Source organism: Cibotium barometz, chromosome 44 (genome assembly GCF_041138505.1).
Source record: "Cibotium barometz isolate CiBa-2024 chromosome 44, ASM4113850v1, whole genome shotgun sequence".
NCBI classification, from domain to species: Eukaryota; Viridiplantae; Streptophyta; class Polypodiopsida; order Cyatheales; family Cibotiaceae; genus Cibotium; species Cibotium barometz.
Genome location: NC_141089.1, coordinates 5,895,455 through 5,921,291, shown reverse-complemented (window position 1 = coordinate 5,921,291; position 25,837 = coordinate 5,895,455). Strand labels below are relative to the sequence as shown.

The following is a 25,837-nucleotide window of genomic DNA, read 5'->3' as shown; positions in this document are numbered from 1 at the left end:
GGGCTAGCCACGGGTAGCTATCAAGTGGAAGCTCCCATAGCCTATGCCAGTATGTCACTTTCTGGAATAGAGCCTTTGTCACTATCAATGCAGCCTCCATCTCTGCGCGCACAATCTCATGTGGCACTGATGGTTTACTCCTAATCATGCGTGAGATCATCGCCACTAGGGGCCTCTCCATCGGCTTCCACCCATCATATACCTCCTCTGTATCTGTCTCGGCCGGCTCTCTCATCTGTCTCCTCCTGTGGTATAAGCTAGAACCCGAGATGGGGGCACCATACAGTAGTGCAGATGTAACTAGAGTATCAAAGAGCCAAAGCTTCGTCCTCGGCTCTTGAAACTGTATCTGTGAACATTGCCTCTCTAGTGAGCCAAGGGCTGCATATCACCTTGTCAATCTAGCATTGGCCGCCTTCCGCATCGAGAACTGAGGTCCAGCAAAAGTGATCCCACAAAAGGCCCGTAATGCATCCAAATGCCTCTGCAGCCCCTCTGGTGAATCAGAAATAAGAACGATATCATCCTCATACAAGAGGATCAGTATCAGGACTCCTGCCAAATGTGCTCTTGGTCCTCCCTGTCTGTCTATGTATCCGAGATCTCGTCAATGTATAGACCAAATAGAGTAGGAGACAAGGGGCAGCCTTGCTTCACCTCAATAGTGCTGTGTATGATCTCTGAGTCACCTCCAGGAGCCCGTACTTTGCCCTGTGAGACTGACTCATAGAGTGTAATGATCCCCTACAGCATCTCTGCCGGCACTCCCATATCCTGTAGTCTCCCCATCAATCTGGCCCGTGGGACAGTATCAAAAGCTTTGTGGAAATCCACAAAGCAGCAGTATATCCATTGCCCGTGAGCTCTCCCCTCCTCAATGATCCGCCGTAGTGTAAAGATATGATCTAGTGTGGAGTTCCCTCTCTTGAAGCCTGCCTGCCTTGGTGCTCTCAGTCTCTACTCCTCGGACCATCTACTAAGCTCATGCTCCAAAATCGAACCATAAATCTTGGCCAAGGTGTGACCAATCATGATAGTCCTATAGTTGTTGGGGTCCATGGGGTCAATTGCTTTCAAGATAGGTACAATAGTATTCAATGACCAGCTGACGGAGAAGCCCTCACATAAAGCCCTGTTAAACATGTGAACCAGTAAAGGGGCTAGCGTGTCCCTAGCATGGGAGAAATGCTCGGTGAGGAGTCTATCATGATCCTGTGCTCTCCCAATCTGCATTCTGTCAATAGCATCTCTCACCATGCTGAGGTGAAAGAAGGAAGAGTGTGGGGGACGAGGTTCGGGTGGATGGGGGAGAGGTGGCTGCTCGGGGACATGGTAGAGAGAGGTGGCATAGGTGTGCCAGGTGCTGGGTGAAGTAATCGGAGTTGGAAGGCGATGATCTGGGAAAATCCTCCAGGCCTCCTTACAGTCCCTTCCAAGAAATAGCTAGTATAGCTCCTACTCAAGCCTGGCTAGGTAGGCTCTCTTCTTTCTCAGTGTGAGACGTCGAAAGTTCACTCGCGCCTACTGGTGAGTGGTGGATCCTAGTGCCATCTCCCGATGTAGACGGGCTCGGGTATCACGACATTCCTCGTCGTACCAGCTATTCCGTGGGACAGTCCCTCTTGGTGATGTAGGGTTGGCTCTGGAGTGTGGGAAGGCGGCTGCAGCGGACGTATGGAGGGTCGGCTGAGAGGTGTGTAGTAAGCTCATCAAGTGGGATGTGGGGGTCGAGGTCGGAGAGGATGCGGTAGACATGATCAGAATAGATGGAAGAGGTCTCTCTGGTGAAGTGGTATCTCGGACGGTGATGGGGCAAAGCAGGTGGTTGCATGGTGTATCGACATGTGAGGGAGAAGGCCAGGTATGCATGGTCGTCTACAACATCGATGCGCGAGGAGAGATGGTAAACTCCGGAATTAGTGGGATCAGAGAGAGGGATCCCATTAGATAGTCCACTGTACTAGCTCCATGTGCGAAGGGGTAGGAGGTGAAGGAGTTGGATCTAAGCCATCTAGCCAGGCCATTATAAATGGCTAGCCTATGAGCCCGCCAAGGGCTAAGAGATACTCTCCATATTCTGCGGGCTGCTGTATCTTGTGATGTCTGCTCCAGATCCGTACCCACCATGTCAATCTCCTGGTACATGGGATCATCTATCTCAAAGAAGGGTACCTGTGCACCTGCGGTGCGGGCATTGAAGTCTCCAGCCAAGAGGATGTCCCCTAGACTGGAAAACTTCATAATGTCACCATAAAGGGGCAAGTACGGGGACTCTCCATGGGTGGCATATTTAGAATTGGAGGGTGCAAAGTAGCACAGTGCAAGGTAGATGTCTCGGGCCCTCTCTGTCTAGATCCTCACCCACAAAAAACCGTGCGGCCTCATCCCATCCGACCACCTGTATCACATGTTGAAGCTCCTCCCTGTATAGTAAAGCCACCCCTCCCGACTCCCGGGTAACCCCTACTGTGCGTGGGTGTGGGCGGTGAACAGACTCCCATCTTAAGTCTCTCCGTCTAAATGTGTCCTCGAACAGACCTGCATCTGTCCTCAAGGCGCCATTGTAGTTCCAAACCGCAATCTCTAGCTTGGTCTCATAGGTCTCGCACCGTCATTGGGCACGTCGCTCAGTGATAATTAGCCTCCCATCTCGAGCGTCCCGCGAAAAGCTATACGAAAGTATGGCAGCTATCCTCATTGACGAAGACTAAGAAACTTCAGGAAGAAGAAGTGGTTGTGCTTGATTTATAGAAATGTTTCCTCTCTAAAACCACTCTTCCGAAGAGCAAGATCAAAGGCAAGGCCATAAAATTTCCCCTTCATCTATGCTTTTCTATTTAGGTCAATAATGGGTCCTTTGTTCGGGTAGTCCACCCAAAATGTGGTATTTCTTTGTTAGCTTGTTGTGTTTCCACTACGATGTCAAACTACTCTTTGTATAGAGTGAGAGGGAGCTAGTTCTAGGAGCTGAGGGATTCATGTGTGGTGAAGCTCCTATCAGGCCTGACATGAATGTTACAAGTGTTGGTGCACTGTTATCTTTGTATCACATGTTCAGTTGTGGGCCGAAATCACCATAACTTTGAAGGCTACTCACATAACACCCTGTTGACTCCGAGGGGGGTTTGTAGATATTCATAGTCTACTATGTGTAAACCCTTCTTAAATAAAGCCTCGTATAGCTCTACTCTTTTGAGTAAGCGTATACATGTGGGAACCTTCTCTTAACTCTAGAATCTCCACTTAGCTAAGCTATGATGTGATTCACCTTTTGGGTAGATCTGATTCCCCTTCTCTAGGATCCGATTCCCTTTGATTTAGCCAAAGACAAGGCTTTCCCAACCCATAAAGGCTGTATCAATCAAGGAAGCACATTTCCCACCTCACATGTACTTTCACTATTTTTCTCAAGCTCTCACATTCTTTCTCTCATACAGACTCACACATAATGTCTATGCACCTTCACCCACCATAGCCATAGCTCACTGAGTGCTCTCTCATCCACCATCACTATAGTACCAACACCATGAAGGAATGCTCTAACCACCACCATAGCCATAGCTCGCTGAGCTGCTACCAGCCGCCTCTCCCAACCACAAGCCTCCTCTGGCTGGAAGCACACGGGGGAAACTTCATGTATACTAGAGAAGAACTCCATCATGGTCCTCCCGAGCCGGAAGCGCCCTAGGAGCCCTAGATGAGTCACTCGAAGTATTTGTATCATTGTCTTGTGTTGCGTCTTTGCCCTTCTTTTGCGATGAAGACTTGCCCTTGGTCTTGTCCTTCTTCTTGGACAAACAATCCTTAGACAAATGTCATGTCTTCCTACATGAGTAGCAATGACTCCGAATCTCCTCTTGCACGATGCTAAGGCATGATCTGGATCATGAGACAAAACCTTTAACTTACCCTATGTCATGAGGACAGATTCCTCTGCCATTAGGAGGGAGCTTAGGTCATCAAAATCTAAACGATTGAGTGACCTGGCATCGCATAGCTCTGGTGACCATGTGTCCCATCAAGCTTGTCCTCCCGTGTTGTAAGGGGGGAGCCATATCCACATCAACAAAACAAACCTCTGCAAACAATCTACCAATCTCCAAAACTTCTCCAACAAACTCCAACGCCACGGAAGGAAAGGACCGATTAGTCCCCTCTGAGAACTAAGGTAGAGTGGGACTGGACTGCAGCAAACAAGCCCACAAATCTTGCCGGAAAGCACCCATGAAGTAGGTAGAACCGCCAAAGAAGAGGCAGGCTGTAAATGCCACTAATCGGGGGAGCTCCACACTAGAAGAAGACCAGCAACTGCTGACCAGGGCTGAAAACACAGCCCACACACCACCAGCAACTGAAAATGCTGATGAAGAAGATGGCGAAAGGAGAGAAAAACGCTGCCACCCACCAAAACACAGCTGCTATGCTGAAAATGTAGCACCCAGGGGAAAACGCAGCCACAAATCTAAAAAGCACAGCCACCTAGATGGAAACACAGCAGTAAAACGCAGCCACCAGTAGATAAAGAAAACGCAGCCGCATGTGAAGAAGCAAAAAACGCAGCCTCCTGCTGCTGTAGATGCAAGAAAACGCAGGCCTCCTCTTCCACCAAAAAGGGCCAACTTCAGCAAATGAGGAAACGAGATGTGGATGTGAGCACCGAAGCGATTGATACCATGGCGAAGTTGCACAATTGTCAAATGACAGTCGTGGGCAAGCCCATAAGTCTTGGTTGTCCCCACCGAGCCACGAGCTGAGCTAACTAGATGGACGTATCGACCAATCTCTACCTCGTGACGTCCCATACCGCCACGAAGCTACCCTCGCGGGCCTCGAGACTGTTGCCGGCCTTGGTTGCATAAAACAGGTGCACGTCTGCACTAGAATTAGAATAAAATCTGTCTCTGTCTTGAGCACTTCTAATAGATTCCTTCGCAACCTGTAACATTTCTTGCATATTTTGCAAAAACTTACGTGCTGCATCATGCTGAAGTCCTGAAAATCCCACTGTAACAGGTGATCTAGGTTGAAAACCATACATAAGCATGAAAGGACTAAAACCTGTACTCGTATGCTTAGTACTATTATATGCAAATTCTAACATAGGAAGATAATCCTCCCATAAACTCTGTCTTTTGGAGACATATGCTTAAAGCATATCCTCCAAAATCTGATTAACTTTTCAGTCTGGCGATAAGATTGAGGATGATATGAGAAACTCAAATTCAAAGTTGTTTCCAACTTCTCAAAAACAAGCATCCAAAAGTCACTTGTAAACTTAGAGTCCCTACACTGAGTATGTCATGCGGTAACTTGTACAGTCTAAACAATTGCTCGATAAACTGTCTTGCTAATTGCGTAGCTGTAATGGTCTTCCGTGTCGGTAAAAATCTAGCCATTTTTGTCAAGCGATCCACCACAACCCAAATAGAATCGTGGCCTTGACGTGTTCTTGGAAATCCGGTAATAAAATCCATGGAAATACTTTCCCATTTATTACCTGGGATTCGCAAAGGATGCAACAGCCCAGCCTCTCTAAAGCGTTTAGCTTTATTTGCTTGACAAACTTGACACTTTGAGAACATAATCTTCTACATACCCTTTCATCTATGGCCAATAAAAAGTGTGTTTCACTAACGATAATGTCCTGTGTACCCAGGGTGTTCAGCAGAAGGGGCGTCGTGACACTCCTTAAGAATCTTGGACCTAATGTCCCGGATCTGTGGTACACAAATTTTGTCATTACAGTATAGTAAACCATTCCGAATCATCCACTGACCTCCTGCAGCCTGAATGGTAGGCTGCTCAATCATTGAGTCTTGGTCAATCAACGAGCTCCCGTCATGGATCATCTGCCAAAATGGACCAAAATAACTATTAGTCCTGCAAAACCCTCTCAATGAGTGAAATAAGTGAGTAGAAATCTCGGTGAACGACAATGTATTCACCTCTCTAATTCCACTAAGCGCATCTGCGACACTATTCATGGACCCTTTTCGATAAGGAATCTCAAAATCAAAATCTAGCGCATCTCTGACACTATTCATGGACCCTTTTCGATAACGAATCTCAAAATCAAAATCTTGCATTAACTCAGCCCATCGAGCATTCCTTTCTCTCAAATCATCTGCATCACACACATACACATATACATATACTTGATTGACTGATGATCAGTCAATACCACAAACTTGGAGCCATATGAATAATGTCTCCAAACCTTGAGAGCGTGAACCGACCAATCTCTACCTCGTGATGTCCCATACCGCCACGAAGCTACCCTTGCGGGCCTCGAGACTGCTACTGGCCTTGGCTGCAGAAAGCAGGTGCACGACTGCACTAGATCCAGGTTCCCGACCATAGAGCTCTCACAAAGACACGCGAGACTCTATGAACTAATGACTAACCTTGGCCACCCTTTTATAGGCTCTTGGCTGGTCATCGGACGTCCACACTTGGGCGTCCGCCCGTCCATACTTGGATGCCCGCTCGTTAGTCTATCCCTAACCCAGCTCGCTAATCAGCTTGCCTAGCTCCAAGCTTTCCCAAGCCTCAAAGCTAGTCTTGTGTGCGTGTAGCACACGGTAGATACACACTGTGCACATGACATAGAAAAGGACGAAGTTGTTTCACTGTCTATGGTATAGACCAGACCAGAACCTTCTGAACTCGGTCATAGTCAATGCTTAAACCGTCTCTAGTGATCTTGTGTCCCAAGTAAATGATTTCTGTCATGAAAAACTCACATTTACTTAATTTAGCATACAATTGATTCTATCTTAAAATAGTTAAGACAATCGTGAGGTATCGAACGTGATTCTCAAGAGTACAACTATATATCAAAATATCATTCTCAGGAACACAACGACAAATTTTTCCAAAGTTCACGAAAAAGATCGTTCATCATTTGCTGGAAAGTGGTTGGAGCATTGGTTAACCCAAAAGGTAATACGAGAAACTCGTAATGGCCATACCTAGTCCGAAAGGCGGTTCTTTCGACATGCCTTTCATGAATACGTATCCGGTGATGGCCAGTACGTAAATCTATCTTTGTGAAATACTGTGCTCCGGCTAACCGGTCAATCAGGTCATTTGGTCTAGGGAGAGGATAACGGTTCTTAATTGTTAGCTTGTTCAATCTCTTGTAATCTATACACATTGTGTTGCCCTTCTTTCTCTTGAGTAACACAGGTGCACCCCAAGGTGATTTACTTGGACGGATCTGGCCCATCCTCAAATAATCTTCGAGTTGTTTGGCCAACTCATCTTCCTCAGCTTGGCTCATCCTGTAAGGTGGAATGCTAATAGGGTGAGCACCAAGGACCAGGTCAGTACGATGATCCACTGCCCTTTTAGGTGGTAAGCCTAATGGCAGTTCCTTAGGAAATACATCTTGAAACAAATCAAGGATTTCCTTTAATTCATTGCTTTTAAACACATTTAATTCATTAACATCCATTGTAGGTATGAGAAATGAAGAAAGTGGAATCAAGACACAATGGAAAGCAGTATACAAGGAAGAATTCATTATATTTCCAAAATCAACTCTATGTACAAGAGGTCCCTGAGAGGGATGTATACAATCACCTAAGATACTATACTGGTTGTTCCTATGTTCAAAAGAAAAAGTATGACTAGACCAATCTATCTGGACTTGAAGAGTGTTAAACCACTCAATCCTTAATAACAAGTCTACATGCTCTAGATGCATAATATAGCTTTCCAGAGTATCTTCGTAGTCCTGAATCCGGATTGGTAGCTTCTCCACCTTTCAAACCCATACTTGCCGACCCGTAGGTAGGCGTACCTCATAGGTATAATTGCGTCAAGACCCAATTTCTGCACAAGTTTGTAATTAACAAAGTTGTGTGAGCTGCCAGGGTCTAGAAGAATGTGGATTCTATGGCCATTCACTTCTCCATAAACTCCGAGAAGATCATGCAAGCCAAAAACTTTAGAGTTGAACATACAATCAGAACATGGACTATAGCGAGAAAGTACAGTAACTGACGTATCTGTCAAAGACAACTGGTTAGCTGCTTTTGGCTTGGGTCCTGCGTTGGTCTTGGCATCCTTTTGCTTCGGGCACTCGTTACGCATATGTCCTTTTTCTTCGCATATGAAGCAACGTCCCTCCTTCTTGAGCTTCGAAGCCTTAAGGAGACGTTTTTTCTTTGTTGGGGTCGAAGTAGAATTCTTCGAAGGTTTGTCCGGAGACTTTCCTTCTCTCGTGCTAGCCCATCGGTGTGGAGAACTTTCTTTTATGCTTGTTTCCTTGCTCGGTCATGGATTTAGATTTGGAAGAGACCATTGTATCATCATAGATACGAGCGGAATGAATGGCCTCGTCCAAAGTTTTGCATTTGTTGTTTTTAACCTGTAAATGGTACGAGTCGGGTAAACTGGCTACGAAGAAACCCAAAAGAGTAGTGGAATTCATCTTCGTAGCTTTCATCTGTAAGTCCCTAAATTTCTGGAGATAGACCTCATAAGTGAGGTTCTGCGAAGTCATGGTCAAAGTAGCAAACTGGGCGACAATATCATAGTCATCCTCTTTATTGAGGAATTCCTTCTTAAAGACTTCTTCGAACTGTGCCCAAGTCGTTGGTTTAGGTTGGAGTTCTTTCCACCAAAGCGAAGCTTTGCCTGAGAGGAAACCTGCTGCTAACTGGATCTTTTTGCCATCGTCATATGGATGAAACTGAAAATGGACTTGCCACTTATGTAGCCAAGTGTCCACTATCTCGTTGGTACGCTGCTTTTGCTCGCCCCCAAACTATTCCAGAGTAATATTGGAGCCTAAAGCAGATGCCAAAGTATCCATACCCGAAAGAGTAGATAGGGTAGTGGTCAACAAAGAGATGGACTTCTGTAAAGCTTGCTTCTGCGCGGCGACTTGTGCTTGACGTTCCGAGAAAGAAGCTTCGAGAGCAACTTTAAACTCTTGGAAATCTGATTTTGAAACAAAATCGTCGAAAAGATGGCCATCGGTGGCTTCCGTAGCCGGCAGGTCTTCTTCACGTTCGGGAATGGGCTCCAACTCGGATTCTTGGGTCGACATCTTGAAGAGGGCAAGATGAGAGAAAAGTTTGATCTTGCACAAAGAAGAGTGCTAGAGAGCTTGAGAGCTTGAGAGATATGTGGCAAGAAGCCTCCTTGAGGGGAATTTATAGGCTTTCCCAAAAGCTTACTTAGCTTTTGCTTTTGTGTTTAAAAAAATAATATATATATATATATACATATATACATATATATACATATATATGTATATATACATGTATATGTATATATATATATATATATAAACACCTATAAAGCAAAGCATGGTTTTTTAAACCCTTCTCTAAGGTTCAAAACAAGCAAAGCATCGCATGGAGGTTTGTCTTTTTTTTAAAAATAGCAAAAGCTAAATTTATCATAAAAAAACAACCACCCCGCAATTGCTTTTGGCGATTTTTTGCAACGTGCCTTAGCGCCGCCTGTATGTCACCCTCGGCCTGTGTGTACCACCTGCGCACCTGCTTGCCTCCCTGCGCTTGGCTATACTCGGCGCACCTGCGTCTGCCTGCGCATACCAGCCCGAGTGCAAAACCGGCGTGCCTACGTGCGCAAGTCCACTCGCCTGCCTGTGTGTATCCGCCCGCCTACGTGCACCACTTGTCTGCGTGTGTGTACTACCCGCCTGACTAGTGCAGCGTTCTTGCTGCTGGCGTCACATAGCTTTTGTCTTGGTTTATGTGGGCTGCGCAGCCATTCAGGTGCCACTTCTCGATGGCGTTCTTGCAGCTGGCGTCACATAGCTTTTGTCTTGGTTTATGTGGGCTGCGCAGCCATTCAGGAGACGATCTGGGAACATGCCCCAGAACAATTGGTATGATGAGGAGTGCAGAGAGATGAGGATCAGATTACAGAGAGAGGTGCTCATGGGTGTTACCACTCACAGACAGTCACGGATTACCTTCTGGCACCTAGTGCGACGGAAGAAGAGGGCTTATCTTGCTCAGTTAGAGAGGGATTTGTATCAGTTATTTATGAGTCAGGACTCAGGCGAGGCATGGAGACTATTCCATGAGCATTCACCATCACCAGCCATTACCTCCACAGAGATTTGGGGTGAGTATGCAGCATCCCTGTACACAGCAGCAGGCCGCATATGATCATAATGGTTTGGTAGCAGAGCACTTTATTCATGCCAGAGATATGCTTGCAGAGCTTATTGCTATGATGTTTAACCGAGCCATGTGTGAGGGTTTTCCTGAGACTTGGAATATGTCCACGATTGTGCCTATCTACAAGTCAGGGGATCCCATGCTTCCTGGGAATTATCGTACCATCATGATTGGTCACACATTGGCTAGATTATATGCATCTATTCTTGAGCAGGAGTTGAGTAGATGGGCAGAGAGAGAGGGCATACGTGCATCAGGGCAGGCAGGGTTCAGGAGAGGTTTCTCCACTCTTGACCATATCTTGACACTCAGAGCTATTATTGAGGAGGGCAGATTATATGGCAGGAGGATTTATTGTTGCTTTGTGGATTTCCGCAAAGCTTTTGACACAGTACCGAGAGCCAGACTGATGCGCAGACTACAGCAGATGGGAGTGCCCACAGAGCTGATTTGGGGAATCATGGCTTTATAGAGGACAGTTGTGGGACAGGTACGTACTACTCAGGGTATATCTGAGATGGTTCACTCCACTATTGGGGTGAAACAGGGCTGCTCCCTTTCTCCCACCTTATTTGGGATGTACGTGGATGAGGTTTCAGACTATGTAGAGCGAGAGGGTGATAGAGGAGCACAGCTAGCAGGGACATAGATTCCGCTGTTATTGTATGCTGATGATATTGTGCTGATCTCAGATTCTCCAGAGGGGATGCAGCGTCATTTGGATGCATTGCACACCTTTGCACAGGACAGTGGATTGTTTGTTAACCTTGGTAAAACCAAGGTGATGGTGTTTAACACCACAGCACAGTGGGTTAGAAGGTCAGTACCCACCTCTACATATGGTCAGGAGACAGTGGAGTATACAGATGCATATACTTACCTTGGTGTGGTTTTCAGTGGCCCACTATTTTCCTTCAGGAGAGTAGCGGAGACCAGATTGACCGGAGCTTATGCAGCATTGGGGAGACTAGAGAGGATGTGTTCGCAGGTTCAGTTTCAAGAACCTCGAACAAAGCTCTGGCTCTTTGACACTTTGGTCACTTCAGCCATGCTGTATGGATTGGAGATATGGGGACCCTCAGTAGATCACCACAGCCGAGCTGGTAGCACTGATGGATGGAGACATATGGAGAGGCCCTTGGTTTCTATGATTTCCCGGATGATTAGGGCCAAGGCCTCCGTACCACATGATATTATCTGTGCAGAGATGGCTGCTCCCTCATTGGTAGTAGAGGCACTCACTCGATCAGTCTCCTTTATACATAGCACTTGGGCTCTCCCTAGAGACAGATATGCTCGCCTAGCCCTGGAGTCTTCACGACAGTTGGCATCACAGGGAGACGGATCATGTTGGTATGCACAGATGACAGCTTGGTTCCAGTTGCATGGCTTTAGTATGGAAAGGCTATCTCCATTTCAGTACTCCCTGGATGCACCCTCCCTCTCTCTCACACGGGCAGAGATTACCAGACTTATCAGGCAGGACTTGATTCAGCTGGACACTAGGAGGACATGGGTACAGCCGACACATGAGCTTGGTACGAAGATGGCTTTCTATAGAGATCATCTTCTCCAGCTCATGCAGGATGGGTTTGTGATTAGACCCAGCTACATGGATACTCAGCTTTCTCATGGGGTACGGTGTGCTATTGGTCAGATGCGCACATCCTCACACCTGCTAGAGATTGAGACTGGCAGATTCAGAGGAGTGCCAGCTGAGGCCAGGATTTGTCAGCTATGCCAGATGGAGCCAGAGACAGAGTTACATTACATATGTCACTGTCCAGTATATTATGAGATACGAGGCCGTTTTCACTGCCTGTTTAGAGAGGGTTTCGGACCACTTTCTAGAGTCATGAGATACCAGGATCAGAGATGCCTCGGATTATACTTGCTGGAGCTTCGTAGACATAGAGAGGGTCTCTTGAGAGGGAGGGGATCAGAGAGGGAGAGACACCTACAGAGGCAGATTACAGACTTCTCTCGACCAGAGATTGAGTAGTCAGGCCAGCAGGCATTGCAGCTAGCCCCAGAGTATAGCTGCACTAGAGGTACACTGATTGATCGGGCTATAGAGCTGGGGCGGTCCAGGCGCCCCAAGATGAGAGGCCCATCTCGACACCGGCGGAGACTACAACAGAGGATCAGGACCATACTAGCACGGCATGGGAGATGTCCAGTCAGAGTACTCACCATGGAGGACATTGAGGATATCCGCCATCGACCGATGAGAGACTTCTTTGGATAGTGATGTGTATGATGGTTACCTTTGTTGCTGGAGTTTTCTTCCCAGATGTTATCGATTAGGAGCTCCTAGTACCGTACTTTTCCTCATAGTTATTTCAGTTTCAGTTAGTTGTTTTTAGCTTTTCTTACACAGACATTGTATCAGATCCACCAATTGTTGTAACCTTTTTGGTCTCATAGGTCATTTTGGCCTTTTGAAGACGTTAATATATCATTTCATTTCATTTCTCTCTCTCTCTCTCTCTTTCTCTCTCTCTCTCTCTATTACATACTCTCTCTCTCTCTCTTTTACATACACCGGACATGCTTTTACTTCTCTCTCTCAAACTATTCACACAATTTAAAAAACATACAGCCCTTCTTCTTGCAAAAAGCAAACAACCCTTACAAGACCAAAACCTTCATCACGGGTTCCTACGACGCAAAAACAATCATGCTGAATTTGAAAAAACAGCAGTATACACAGAAAAACAGCAATCTTCTCAAACTCGTACCTTTTCTTTGACCTCTTTCTCTCTATATACCGACCTGCACGTTCTTGAGGCTTGCTCTGATACCACTGTCAAATCTCCAGAGGATCACCTCGTAGAACGCTCCTGATACAAGACTCGAAACCTGCAAACAAACCAAGCAAACGTGAAGGGGGTGCAGGCCTGACTCACCTCCCAACCTTGGCAGTCTTGGCTGTCCCCACCGAGTGAGGAGCTGAGCTAACTAGATGGACGTACCGACCAATCTCTAACTCGTGACGTCCCATACCGCCACGAAGCTACCCTCGCGGGCCTCGAGACTGCTGCCGGCCTTGGCTGCATAAAGCAGGTGCATGTCTGCACTAGATCTAGGCTCCTGACCATAGAGCTCTCACAAAGACACGCGAGACTCTATGAACTAATGACTAACCTTGGCCACCCTTTTATAGGCTCTTGGCCGATCATCGGGCGTCCACACTTGGGCGCCTGCCCGTCCATACTTGGGTGCCCGTCCGTTAGTCTATCCCTAACTCAGCTCGCCAATCAGCTTGCCTAGCTCCAAGCTTCGCCAAACCTCAAAGCTAGTCTTGTGTGCATGTAGCACACGGTAGACACACACTGTGCACATTGATGACAACAATGCAGAAGCAAAACAAAAGAGAGTGGGAGCAAAGGAGAGAGAGCACTTGTTGACAAGATCACCTTTACTATCGCATGAGGCTTTTACAATGGCAATAGCCAGCAGAGAGTGTTGCAAATGTGCTAGGATTGAATGATGACAAGTGAATAGAGGAGGCCCCTTATATAGTGATGCAAGGATTCACACCACACCATGCTATACACACTACATCTACCTTTACATTGTGCTTTCGAGGGCTCAGGATTCCCCTCACACCGTCTCCTAGCAATGTCGCCCTGCTATGTTGACAGAATTGGGACTGGTTTGATTTCCCAGCAATCTCCATTATCTGTGGAAATGTGAACCATCCGGTCTCTGCGACATGATGTGGTCATCTGAAATTGATGTATCAGAGACAAGGAGGATAACCTTGGGCACCCTGTCACCGTTAGCAATGACTGCTACTGAGACAAATGAGGGTAGTCGTGGAAGGATAGGGACATCTAGAACCTGACCAAAAGCAGCACCTATGGACCTCAGCAACTTGCAATAGGCCAGCGGGAGGCATGGAAACTCGAGTGAGATGAACATCCTCTACCATTGGATCCAAATCTGTATGATATTTGAAGAGGAAGATTTTCTTTTTACCAAGGGGAAGAGGGCTGTAGGCGAGTGCCTGGGATGTGGCTTGCACAGATTTAAACTCTATTTGGATTAAGCCTCTAACAAGTAGATGAGTATCTTGGAAACATAGTTGTTATGGTACAAAAATACGATACCGTACGATACGATACCGTACGGGGATTTTTGGTATGATACGAAATTTCCGGATACCTTAGGAGTCTACAGTGCTTGAGGAACCAGAACATGGAACTCCCAAGACAAGCTCCAGATCCTCCAGCATGATACTGACCAGAAAACACAACAAAGCCTTACTGGGCTCTCATCCTGCCCACTCTGAGGTCTGGGATTGGCTTCTAGCAGCTCTCCCCACTGAGTTGACTGAGAATTTCCAGGCATAGTTGTTTCTCGTACCGGTTCGAACCCATTCGTACCGTACGGTTTGTACAGTACGACCCCCCCCCCCCCTCCCCCCCCCCCCTTCGAAAAAAATTCCAAATGCTAAAAAAATATAGAAATCTTGCTTAACGAAGATCCCAAATGCACGCAATACTTTGCAACTTTCGTGTCCACTTAGTATTCCATATGGGATTGCTGAAAGACCTAAAAAATCTGGCATGGTAGACTGGTAGTGTATACATGATTGGTAGGATGAGAGAATCTTGCTACATCACTTGGAGATCCTTGGTATAGAGGCTAGACAGTCAGATCCTCAAGTTATGTACGAGCGAGAAGATTTGGGCATGGCCATGTTGATCTAGAGAGTAGTCCCTAAACCTATCACCCTAGATGCACTGCTCGTATTTGTGCAAGGAAGGTCCCTTAGTCATAAACGCTACACTGGGAGACCTTTGGTATATTTCGCCCAGACAATGGGGATGGAGAGGGATTGGCTTTAGCAGAGGCCATAATGTCAATCAAAATGAAATGGCCGAATTGAATAGTTTCCGTACGCTGATGCAAGCAAAGAAGCGGGGGAGGTAGGATGGATGCCCATAAGAGGGGGAAAAGGGTAGCGGGTGGCAGAGAGGAAGAGGGTGAGCTGGATGTCAGAGGAGGGGGGCAGGCTGAATGATTGCGGGCAGGAGAGCTGCAAGGTGGGTGTGCAGGTAGGCAAGGAGGATAGAGGAGGGCTGGATGGCAGGCAGGAGGCGTTGTTTGAATGATTTCAATGTCCTATCCTAGAAAGCTAGAATTGAAAGGCACTATCTTAAGCTTAGAATTTAATATAATGGTCTAGTTTTGGTATTGTGTCTTACGGCAGGTTTAATGCTTGTGGGCACCTGGGGCACCTGGTCACCTTTGACTTTTTGTGTTTAGACGTCACAAGCTTTTGACTGCTGGGCCCTGTATTTGGAACATGTTTTGTGAGATCTTGCCCCCCTTAGCTAGCTTGGCTGCTTGAACCTCTTTTTTCCGTGTAAATAACCTCCCTTTTAAAATAAGGTTTTAAAGTTCGTTGCAGGCAGCCACATTTGGTTAACCACTGCTGCCACAGAGCTTTGACTCATGCCGATGTGGTAACACCCATTTAATGGACAACACCTACACACATGCTGCTGTACGATCAGGCGGTATATGAACCGCTGACCCTAGGCTAGACTGGCTGAAGGGGATGAAAAAGAACAGAGGAGATGGACAGCCGAAAAATGTAATTGATAAGTTGACACACAGCGGAGGTTTTGTAACAGTAAGAAACATGAGGAGTGGTTGTACATAAACAAGAGGAATGTGCGCTTTAAACTTCCATGCTGTTACTTGTGCTGCACTAACCATTTAATGCTCTGAAAAAACCCATGCTGTTACTTCTGCTGCACTAACCATTTGATGCTCTGAAAAAACCACAGTCCATCTGTTGGAATTTGAATAACACTAGTCTTGAGCATGGATTGAAATCAACATCCTGACCTTTCCTTCTTATGTTTTCTTCAGGTTCGGTTCATGCCTTCACATAAATTGCGGGCCTATTCAGTGAAGCTTCCCTTCAAGATCCTTCATGCCCCAGGCTTGCAGTTCATATCCTGCAAGGGACTCAGCTATAACTTGCCATTCAGTATCGAACCAACAGAGTTGCAGCTAGCACCCATCATTCCTAAAGGATTGCCTCCAACAGAATGTACCCTAGATCTGGTGAACAATTCTGAGAAGAACATTGAAGTGTACTCCCTGGACTTTGACACCCAATATATTGAAGAAGAAAGCATTCTCCGTGACAACAAGAAGTACAATGAAGAAGGATTTCTGTTCCTTGCACCCCGTGAAGCGGGGCAGCCTTTCTGGAAAGATCTTATACCTATTGAAATACCCACACAAGATTTGCTACCTGCAGACAGACGGCTAGGCACTAATGCGCCAAGGGACTCTTGGAAATCTGCAAAGGAGAAACTTTTACCGTCCAGAAAGGGAGGAAATCTAAAGAAAGGAAAAGATGAACCCATTGAAAATTCCATCACAGAAGCCTCAGTCTTTGAGATGGATACACCAATCTTCGTAGTCCATGGACCTCCTTCAAGTGGTAAAACAACTCAAGCCAACCTCCTGAGTGTGAGGTTTAACCTTCCAGTTGTTGATGTGAAAGATCTTGTTATTCAGAAGTCACAAACTACGATCATCAATGTACAAGAAGGTAGTGAAGTAGATGACAAGGTGCAAAGATTTGACACTTCAGCAGAAGAAATAAACCCCCAAGAGAGAAATCTAATCAAAGCTATCAGGGAACGCCTGAAGAAACTGGACTGTGCACATGGAGCAATCTTTGATGGACTCCATTCCGAGTTCCTAGAATCTATCTCCATTACAAAGTGTATATTATACTCTGTGGGACTGCAACCTTCCATTGCATCTATGCGACAAGACAATGCCATTGATACACAAAACGATGAAGGAAAGCCAAAGATCTCATGGGTTGGGAATCCATTAGTTTATGTGTTACTAATCGACATTGATCGGGCTGGTTTAGCAGATCGATATGCAGAAATTCCAGAAGCATACCATGCAAAAAGAAGGTCTGATCTACTGCCAAATAAAACATCTCAGGCAATAGGGTACCCTTTCCTCTCAAGGTTTCCTTCCCAGGAAGAGTTGGACAAGTTTTTCCTGCTGGAACCCTACTTGCATTATCTTTTTGGTGACCACAAAGGTGAAGGGCTGGGAACCAATCTCCAGCATAGAGTAAGAGTCTCTAGAGTCAATGGCTTGCAAGATGAGAATAGAGTATTTGAAGATGAACTCAAAGTTCTTCCTTTACCTGGAGTAAGCACCCAGATTCCCACGCCTCATATTTTTCAAGTGATCAAAAGACCTACTGTAAGAACTTCTTGCTCAGAGCTACTTGGTTGTAATTTCTCTATGTTAACACCGCTTACAAAGGTGGAAGATAAGCAAGAGCTCACAAAGAAAGGGAAGGATGGGGCGAAAAATACAGGGAAAACGTTAGATTCTGTAGATAAAGGTAGATCACCAAAGGGGCAGGTGCCCAATGATCAGATGTCGGATGCAGGGAGCATGCTTGATGATAAAGTGAGTGTAAGTACAAAATCTGTAAGCACCAAAAAAACAAAAAGCAAAAAGGATAATTTGAGCTTTCGGTCAGCGGACACCCTTCAAGAATCCTCTCCTCTCAGTATCATCCCTGAAGGATTTGCCAAACAAACTCGGTGGATAATCCCACCACACTCAAGCATTAATCTTCTGTTACGGTTCTGGGCTGCTATTGAGCAGGAATTGGACCACACTTTCTTGTTTCAGATGGTGGGTTCACCTGGCAGAGCATCTTTGCACTGTAAGGCAACCTGTGCACGCCCACAGATAAGCTGTTATTTGAAGAAACCTTCCTTACTGAGTGTGAAACACCCCTCTTTGGCTCAAATCCAAAGCCAGAAGTTTAAGACAGATCATATTTTAGACTTTGATGCCCTCCCAGCTGGAGTAAACCCAGAAGGTTTTCCTGGGATTCAGGACTCTGAACACTCAATGAGATTGACAGTACACAACACTGGGCTGTTTGATGTTCATGTTGAGTTTGACATAGTTACAAGCATGCTAACTGCGCCACCTCAAAAGTCAAGTAAACAGTCAACTTTTTTCCTACATCCACCTTCCATGGACCTCAAAATTGATGAAAGGCAAGATCTAAGGGTTTATTCATACCCAAAGCAGGTACTTTATACGCGCCTTGATTTATGCTTATAGCACAATAGTACAAAACGAATGTTTTTCCACGGGCGTGTAGCCTGGTGGTGAAGCGTTTCACTTTCAGGGTAATGACCTGAGTTCAATACCCACCAGTCTACACTGGCTGGATGCAGTATAACTAAATAATAGAATATCCCACAAAAACAAGAATTTCCAACATTTATTTTGCTGTGAGGACCAGCTAGGAATTAGAAGTTGAACATCTTTTATTGCGTCCTGTCAGGACCAGCTAGGAATCTTGGAAGGTAAGCTGGTATGCAGAGTGACAAACAATCCAGAGCAAATAGAGTTCAAGTTGAGATGCTTGTCTGATACACCATGCATAAACTTGGAACCATCAACCATAAGCTTTGAGCGCCTTCTTCTTGGGCTGCAAGAAAGCAAAGACATAATCATCAGGTGCAACTCGCATCACATCAATAAAATAGAAATCACGAAGGTGCATAGCATGATCTTGATTCTTGCCTTTTCATTGTACATAACGACACACACACTTAATGTGGGATTGTACATGTACACATGCGGTTGTGTAGCAGTACCCTTGGTTGACAAATGCTCTCATATGTGGGGATTTTAATAACTCGCCAACAAGAGATGATAATACTCGTGGTGATTCACACATGATTGCAGTTGAAAGAGTTGATTGGCGCAATGCAATAAATCACATGGATGCACTTGATACTTGCCCAGACAAGAAGGGGTTTACCTTTCATCATAGTGCTTATACAAATTAATGCAACCCAGATTGATCCTCTTACTTGTAGAATGTGGGTAGATTACTCTTTGCAGCTTTCTGATCATGCTCCTATATGGCTGAGTTTGTACTTTGACATGTCACTAGATGATTTACAGTTATCAGCAAAGAGATTACTGCTGATTTAACAATAGTTATTTGACTCATTAGTATTTCGAAGGCATGGTTGCAAATGTGGTCCTTGCTTTGATAGCTGAAATTTATGAAGATATGGATATTGCTTGGTACCATTTTGTATCCCGTATTGAAGGGGTGATTACAGATAATGGTAAATGGTATATGAGTGAGGAGAGAAAATTCAGAAGCTGAAAAATCATTTGCAAACTCTTGAAGAATTTAGCCATGTTCGCTCCTTATCTCCTCAGGAAGAGGATCGGATATGTTATGCCAAGCATCAGCTTGAATTGAATAATTATAGAAAGCTACAAAAATGGCAAGTCAGGTCTCGACTATTTTGGATAAGGGCTACTCATAGTTGTCAGGTATGATACCATACGGTTCGTATGATACGATACCGTACAGGAAAATACCGTACGATATAAATTTTTTTCTTATCGTACGATAAAATACGGTGTTTTGAAAAAATACTTATAAACTTAGGTATTTCCAAGTCCAGATATGGAAGGAGGGAAGCATCATAGTACAGAGGAAGCTCAAACAGCCATAGATAAGCAAAAGAAAGACCATTACCTCCCAAAAAAAATATTTTTTAAAAGGAAAAAATTTATTTTTTTAAAGGAAAAAAAATATGTTTTTTTGAAAAAAAAATGGAAATTTTTTTGCCTGAAAAAATCCGTATGAGTACGTACGGTATTGTGCCATACAGTATTCCATATGATAAGCAGTTGTACGCCGTACGGAAACAACCCTAGGGCTACTCTTCAAAAGCTTTCTTTAGTAACCAAACAAAAACAATGCGTCCACGAGTGCAAAAGGATAATGGAGAGTGGATGCAAAATGTACCGTAGTTAGAGCAGGAATGTGTGACTCACTTCCAACAAGTTTTTGTATCACCTCTTGATGAAACCCCTTCTATGAATAATGACACATGCTTGTACAAAATTGCTTAAGAATGTCAAAGAAATAATGAATGTTCAAGAAGCCTTTGAATTAGAAAGCCTATTTACATTTGTGGAGATACAAAATGCAATCAAGGCTTTAGGCAAATGGAAATCTCCTGGGTGGGAGAGGTTGATAGTAGAATTCTTTTTGCAATTTTGGGACCTGCTTGAGGATCCATTATTACTTATAATCAATCAATCTTGGCAGCAAGGTGTATGCCAACATTCTGGAAAGAAGAATCAGTAAGGTTAGCACCGAAGCAGCAGCTTTGTAAGAATCTTTCGGATTGGCGTCCGATTACTCTTATGCTTGTTATTTATAAGATCATCACCAAAATGATTACTCGGAGAGTACAAAAGATATTACACAGAGGATTACATCAAGCCCAATATGGTTTTGTACCCAGAAGACAAATCATAGATAACATCTGTAATGCTTATGTGGGTATTGAGTATGCCAAATACTCGAAACAGGCTGTACTATTGCTGCATATAGATGTAGCAAAGGCTTTCGATACAATTCACTAGGATTTCATAGTTGTAGTGATAACAAAACTTGGTTTTGGGCCTAAATGCAACGAGTTGTGTAATGGCTTTATCAAGATAGTACGACACGTTGTATATTAGGCAAAGGATTTTTCCTGTCCTTGGATATTAGGTGAATCAGTTTGGCAGGGTTGCCCTTTGAGTGCATTACTATATGTAATTGCCACTCACCCTTTGCTTCTCTATATGGACAAACTCACGGATCCAGGACTTGTGCATGGTTTGCAATTGCCTGATGGCCGTAATTTAGTGGCTCAAGCTTATACTGATGATTCCTTTTTCTTCCCCAAAAACATGCTGCAAGATTTACAAACCTTTATGACACTCTTCAATGGTTTGGGGAAGCTGCCGGATTGTTCATTAATTTCCACAACTCCAAATTACTACCACTTACAAGTTACAACATTGGATTGGCATAGTTTATTATGGCCTGGACAGATTTTTCCACCAACACATTGTTAGACATTTGGGTTACCCATTGGGGTGGAATGTATATGTTTCTGATCCGACAAACTGGGCCTTTCAGAAGATGAAAGCAAAATTGGATTACTGGCAATTGCCTACCTGACCTTTACATGTGTGACTAAGGATAGTACAATCCATCTTGATGCCTTATGTCAGTTTTTCTTGCCTCTGTCGATTACTGCTTTCATATCTCACACCATGAAAGTACTATGGAGAACCAAACATCAGAAGAAAGCTCTTCGGCTCTTGAGATATGAATGGATTTGTTTTCCAAAGATGCATGGAGGACTAAATATTTTCAATATATTCAATGTTCATTATCATGTTTTGGCAAGAAAAGCAACTCTATTGTCCACCTTCTTTGCCCAGGAGGAGCCTTGGGCAATCATGATTGCAGCTATGTGTACTGCACTTAAAACAGATTCTTTTGGCAGATGGCAATGTACGGATTGGGGTTTGCTTCTTGGTAAGTTGCAAGGGAAGGTATTGGCTTGTTTGTCCTTTCACTACTAGACTGATTGTTGATTGGAAAAAAGTGTCCACTGTTTGCATTGGTATAGAAGACCTTCAGAGGCAAGTAACTTGTTGAGATTCAAGAGCATTCACTCGAGTAGAGTTTTTCTGGAACCCCTGGTAGTTCAAGAGCCAAGGAAAGTCTATTTTTTGTAGCCATGTTTGGTAGTGATGTGTGTTAACACACTAGGACCTGTTGGGGCATTTTTTTCCTCTTTCGGAGGTTTTTTCCCCTGCGCCAGTACACACCCATCTTGGGGTATACTTATTATCTTTGTACAAGACACATTCATTATTTATCTATCATCTCATTGTGTGCTCCCTTGAGCTTCTCCACTGTGTGTGTGTGCGCGCGCGTGCATTCCTGAACCCTATTTCCAACATTTGGTATCAGAGCCTACGCTCGTCGTCCTTGCGCGCGCTGCTATCTACCCTTTACCCCGAGTCGCCTGTCTTCTTGAATCAAATTAAGGAGCCCTTATGGGATGAGAAAGAGGACCATGAAGTGTGCAGTATTGAAGCTTTTCGGTTCGATTTTCATTTTGGACGCATTTTCGGGGCCGTTTGCACGGTTTGCGGTTTTCTGCAGACATCTTCAGGGACTGGATTTGCACTGTTCTTCATCGGATTCTAGAGTAGTATTGTCAGATCTACTACAAACGGGTGTGCAGATATACGAGAAAGCATCAATAGATACTCACCACATCAAATCTTGTCTACGATCTACACTTCAGCGACATCAATCTCTACATCTTGGGAGTAAAATTTCTACTCACTTTACTTTGCATTTCTTTCATACACCTTGCAGGTCTCCATTGTTAGCGGCCTTATTAGCAGCCAGCTTAGTTGCGTGATTATTTGCTTGGGTATTATTAGAAATGGCAGACAATAATGTATTTCGGATGTTATCTGCTGAGGATAAGCTTGACGAGACCAACTACCCGTTATGGTCCTATATGATGTGGCATGTTTTGGTAGTTGAATGTTGTGGTTGGTACCGAGAAACGTCGTGGTTCCTCTAATCAACATAATACAGAAGGCACATCTGTAGACATAGACTTAGTTTCACATGGTGCATTACCACAGAATAGCATACCTCCTATGCAGGAACAAATAAAGTGGGATGGAAGAGATGCGTAGGTACATGAGTTGCTTGCTTTGTCAGTCAAGAGGAGTGTCATTTCTCACATATGGTTATGCAGGACTGCTAAACATGCTTTGGATGCACTTGCATCATTGTACCAGCCTCCAAGTACATAATGAAGCACGTGTTGCTGATCTACGCAAGCAACTAGAGTTAGAGCATATGGATAAGAGAGACTCCATGGACAGTTTTCTTACAAAAATCAAGGATTTCAAGAAGCAGTTGGCCAGTGTTGATAAAGTATATCATGCTAGTTCATTGGTGCCTACTGTCTTGAATGTGTTGCCGGACTCGTATCAAGGTTTTGCTTCTACCATTAGACTTGTAATGAAAGGCAATCAAAATGCCTTGAAGTTTGAGGGTTGGTTTCTGTGCTCTTGCAAGAAGAGCAATCTAGGCAAAACAGATGTTTCATGTGCACATGAGATCAGGCTTTTGCTGCCAGCCAACAAAGAGGTAAAGGTAAATCCTTTCGTTAGGGAAGTTACGAGCCAAAATCAGAGTCTTCGGGCAGGCTTGTAGACAAGAAAGATGACAAGCCAAAGAAAAAAGGCAAATGAAACTATCGCAGGAAACGTGGTCATTACATCAATGAGTGGAGGAAACGGGTGGAGAAGAAGAAAAAGAAAGACTCGGGTATGGCTGTAGCTGATGCGTCAACATCTAATGCAAAAAACAAAGAATTTGCAAACTATGCACATGATGATTGGGCTTTTATTATGCAGTGCAGTTTTGATCCTTCTTATAAGGATGTATGCATGGTTGTTTACAGATGTACAGGACTGGTATTTTGAAAGTGGTGCTAGTAAGCACATTACTTCTCATCGTAGTTTGTTCTTATCACTTGAATCTGCTCCATAGAGAAACACTATTACGTGTGCAAATAACTCCTCATATTATGTAAAAGGAGTTGGTAAAATTATTCTCACTGCTACAAATGGTGAAACAATCACGCTTTTAGATGTATTATGTAACTATTTGGCCCTCCTAGCCCTTTTCACATGATGGAACACATGCCCGGACACTGGACAGGTTGATGAAAGCATGGGAATAGGGATCATGAAGTTGGCACAGAGAAAGATACCAGTTTTGGTGAAAAAGTAGGAAAAAGCAAAAAAAGTCAAATTGAGTTGACCACGAGCCAATGGCAGCATTGGAAAGAGGAGACTGAGCCGGATCCAACAGCTGAAAGCCACTTTTCCAAAAAGCAGCTCTACGACCAAAAAGCAAGGCCCTGAAGCTAGAAAAGGAAAATTCAAGAACTTTGATAAAAGATGAGTAATATTTTTAAAAAGACAAAAGCAAAAAGAGAATGCAAAGCAAAAAGCATTGCTTTTGGCAAAAAGCAAGGCCCTCGTCAAGTATAAAAGAAGCTTGAGTCTCTCTTGAGGACCATCAAGCATGTGGAGACTTTCTAGAGCAAGAAAACTCCCGTCATCAACCTCACATTCATCACCCTCTCCTTTCGCCACTTTGCGAGGTTTTGCATCCATCGCTGTCAGCCTCCTCCACTTGCGCCCAACGCCATCGACCTGCTCCATCTCAGCAGGTTGCACCACCACTGGTTAGCCCCTTGCCGCTGATCCGCAGTCTGTGCCACTGCGCCGCCTGCTCTTCCTATGTGCAGAGCCTACTACGCTAGAAGTGCCACCTGCACAGATCTGCACGGCCTACTTAATCAACAATGCTGTTTGCAGCACTGGCCAACAGCGCCATCTACAATCGACAACACCACTAGCAGCGTTGCCAGTGCCGCCTGTAGCTGCCAGTGCCACCCTTTGACGACCAGCTTGGCAATCGCTCTTATATCCGCCTCTCGGTACGAGTGTCCTACTGCCATCTATGGACTCGTTTTGGTATTCACTTTTTCAAGGGGCTTTTTGAGGTTTTACTTTAGCTTGGGCATTGAATTTATTACTGGACATCATCTAGACTTGAGATTTGATTTGAATACTGGATATTGGTACTAGCTTGGTGAGGAATTCTTGTGGGTCATCCCCGTGGTGAGGCCATCATCAGAGATTTTATTCCTCAACATCGACACCGACCCGGATTTCTACATCGACATATTTGTTTGATTTTGTATTCTTTGATTGTATTGGTCCTGACTTGATAAGCCCGTGGATTGTTCCTGAATAAATTCCTAAAAGGGGGCGGGGCCTATTCCCCGCTCAACATGTATTGTTCAAAGCTCCCTAATCCCCCCCCCCCTCTCTCTCTCTCTCTCTCTCTCTCTCTCTCTCTCTCTCTCTCCTTGGTCTCATAGGTCACTTTGGCCTTTTGAAGACGTTAATATAACATTTCATTTCATTTCATTTCTCTCTCTCGGAGACGGTATGCAAATTGTGCAGAGAGGAGGTGGAGAGTGAGGAGCATTATGTATGCAGATGCAAAGCATATACAGCCATCAGAGAGAGATATCCCATTTTATTGAGAGAGCCACATTCCCTACGCCAAATCTTTGAGGCAGCAGACCAGCACATATTGGGGAGATTCATTCTAGACATACAGCGTCACAGAGAGACATCATTACAGGCTCAGACAGTTCTACAGGGGGGACGACAGACTCAAATTACTACATTTTTTCAGAGATCCACCCCACTCCCAGCCCCTACACAGCAGGGAATTACTCTCCAGAGAGCAGAGACACTCAGAGCCCGCAGGAGACAGAGGACACATGGCTTTCGGACACCACACCTATACCAGAGAGAGATGACTGAGATCAGAGCTCAGTTTTACAGAGAGGGTGCGGAGCGACTGGCTCGCTTCAGAGCAGACCCAGGCATGTTCTTCGGGGAGCTGTGGACACCCCATACATTGATGTATACCATTTTCTACCCTCAATATGGTACAAGATGGAGCTAGCTAGGTTGCATATCATGATTGTATACTCCATGCATATAGCTTTACATTCTCCTAGTAGTAGAGCTCCATCCCCTCCCCCACTCATTGTACTTATTGCACACCCAGATTCAGCTTTTTAGTTCAGTACTTTCTCATTTTGTTGGGATGACAGAGGATACCCCACACAGGTACA

General features: G+C 44.8%; 1 protein-coding gene across 3 annotated transcripts in view; it reads left to right on the top strand.

Annotated features, from left to right (window-relative positions):
• LOC147612894 (uncharacterized) overlaps positions 1 to 25,837 on the top strand; it is a 224,838-nt gene that overhangs the window by 99,954 nt on the left and 99,047 nt on the right. For 2 of the 3 annotated variants that reach the window (XM_086782164.1, XM_086782165.1), the window contains 2 exons: positions 16,056 to 18,281; positions 18,541 to 18,716. In XM_086782164.1, coding sequence (XP_086638290.1) covers positions 16,056 to 18,281; positions 18,541 to 18,716 — 2,402 coding nt within the window. The remainder of the gene's footprint in view (positions 1 to 16,055; positions 18,282 to 18,540; positions 18,717 to 25,837) is intronic. The other variant, XM_086782167.1, reaches the window with a different exon arrangement.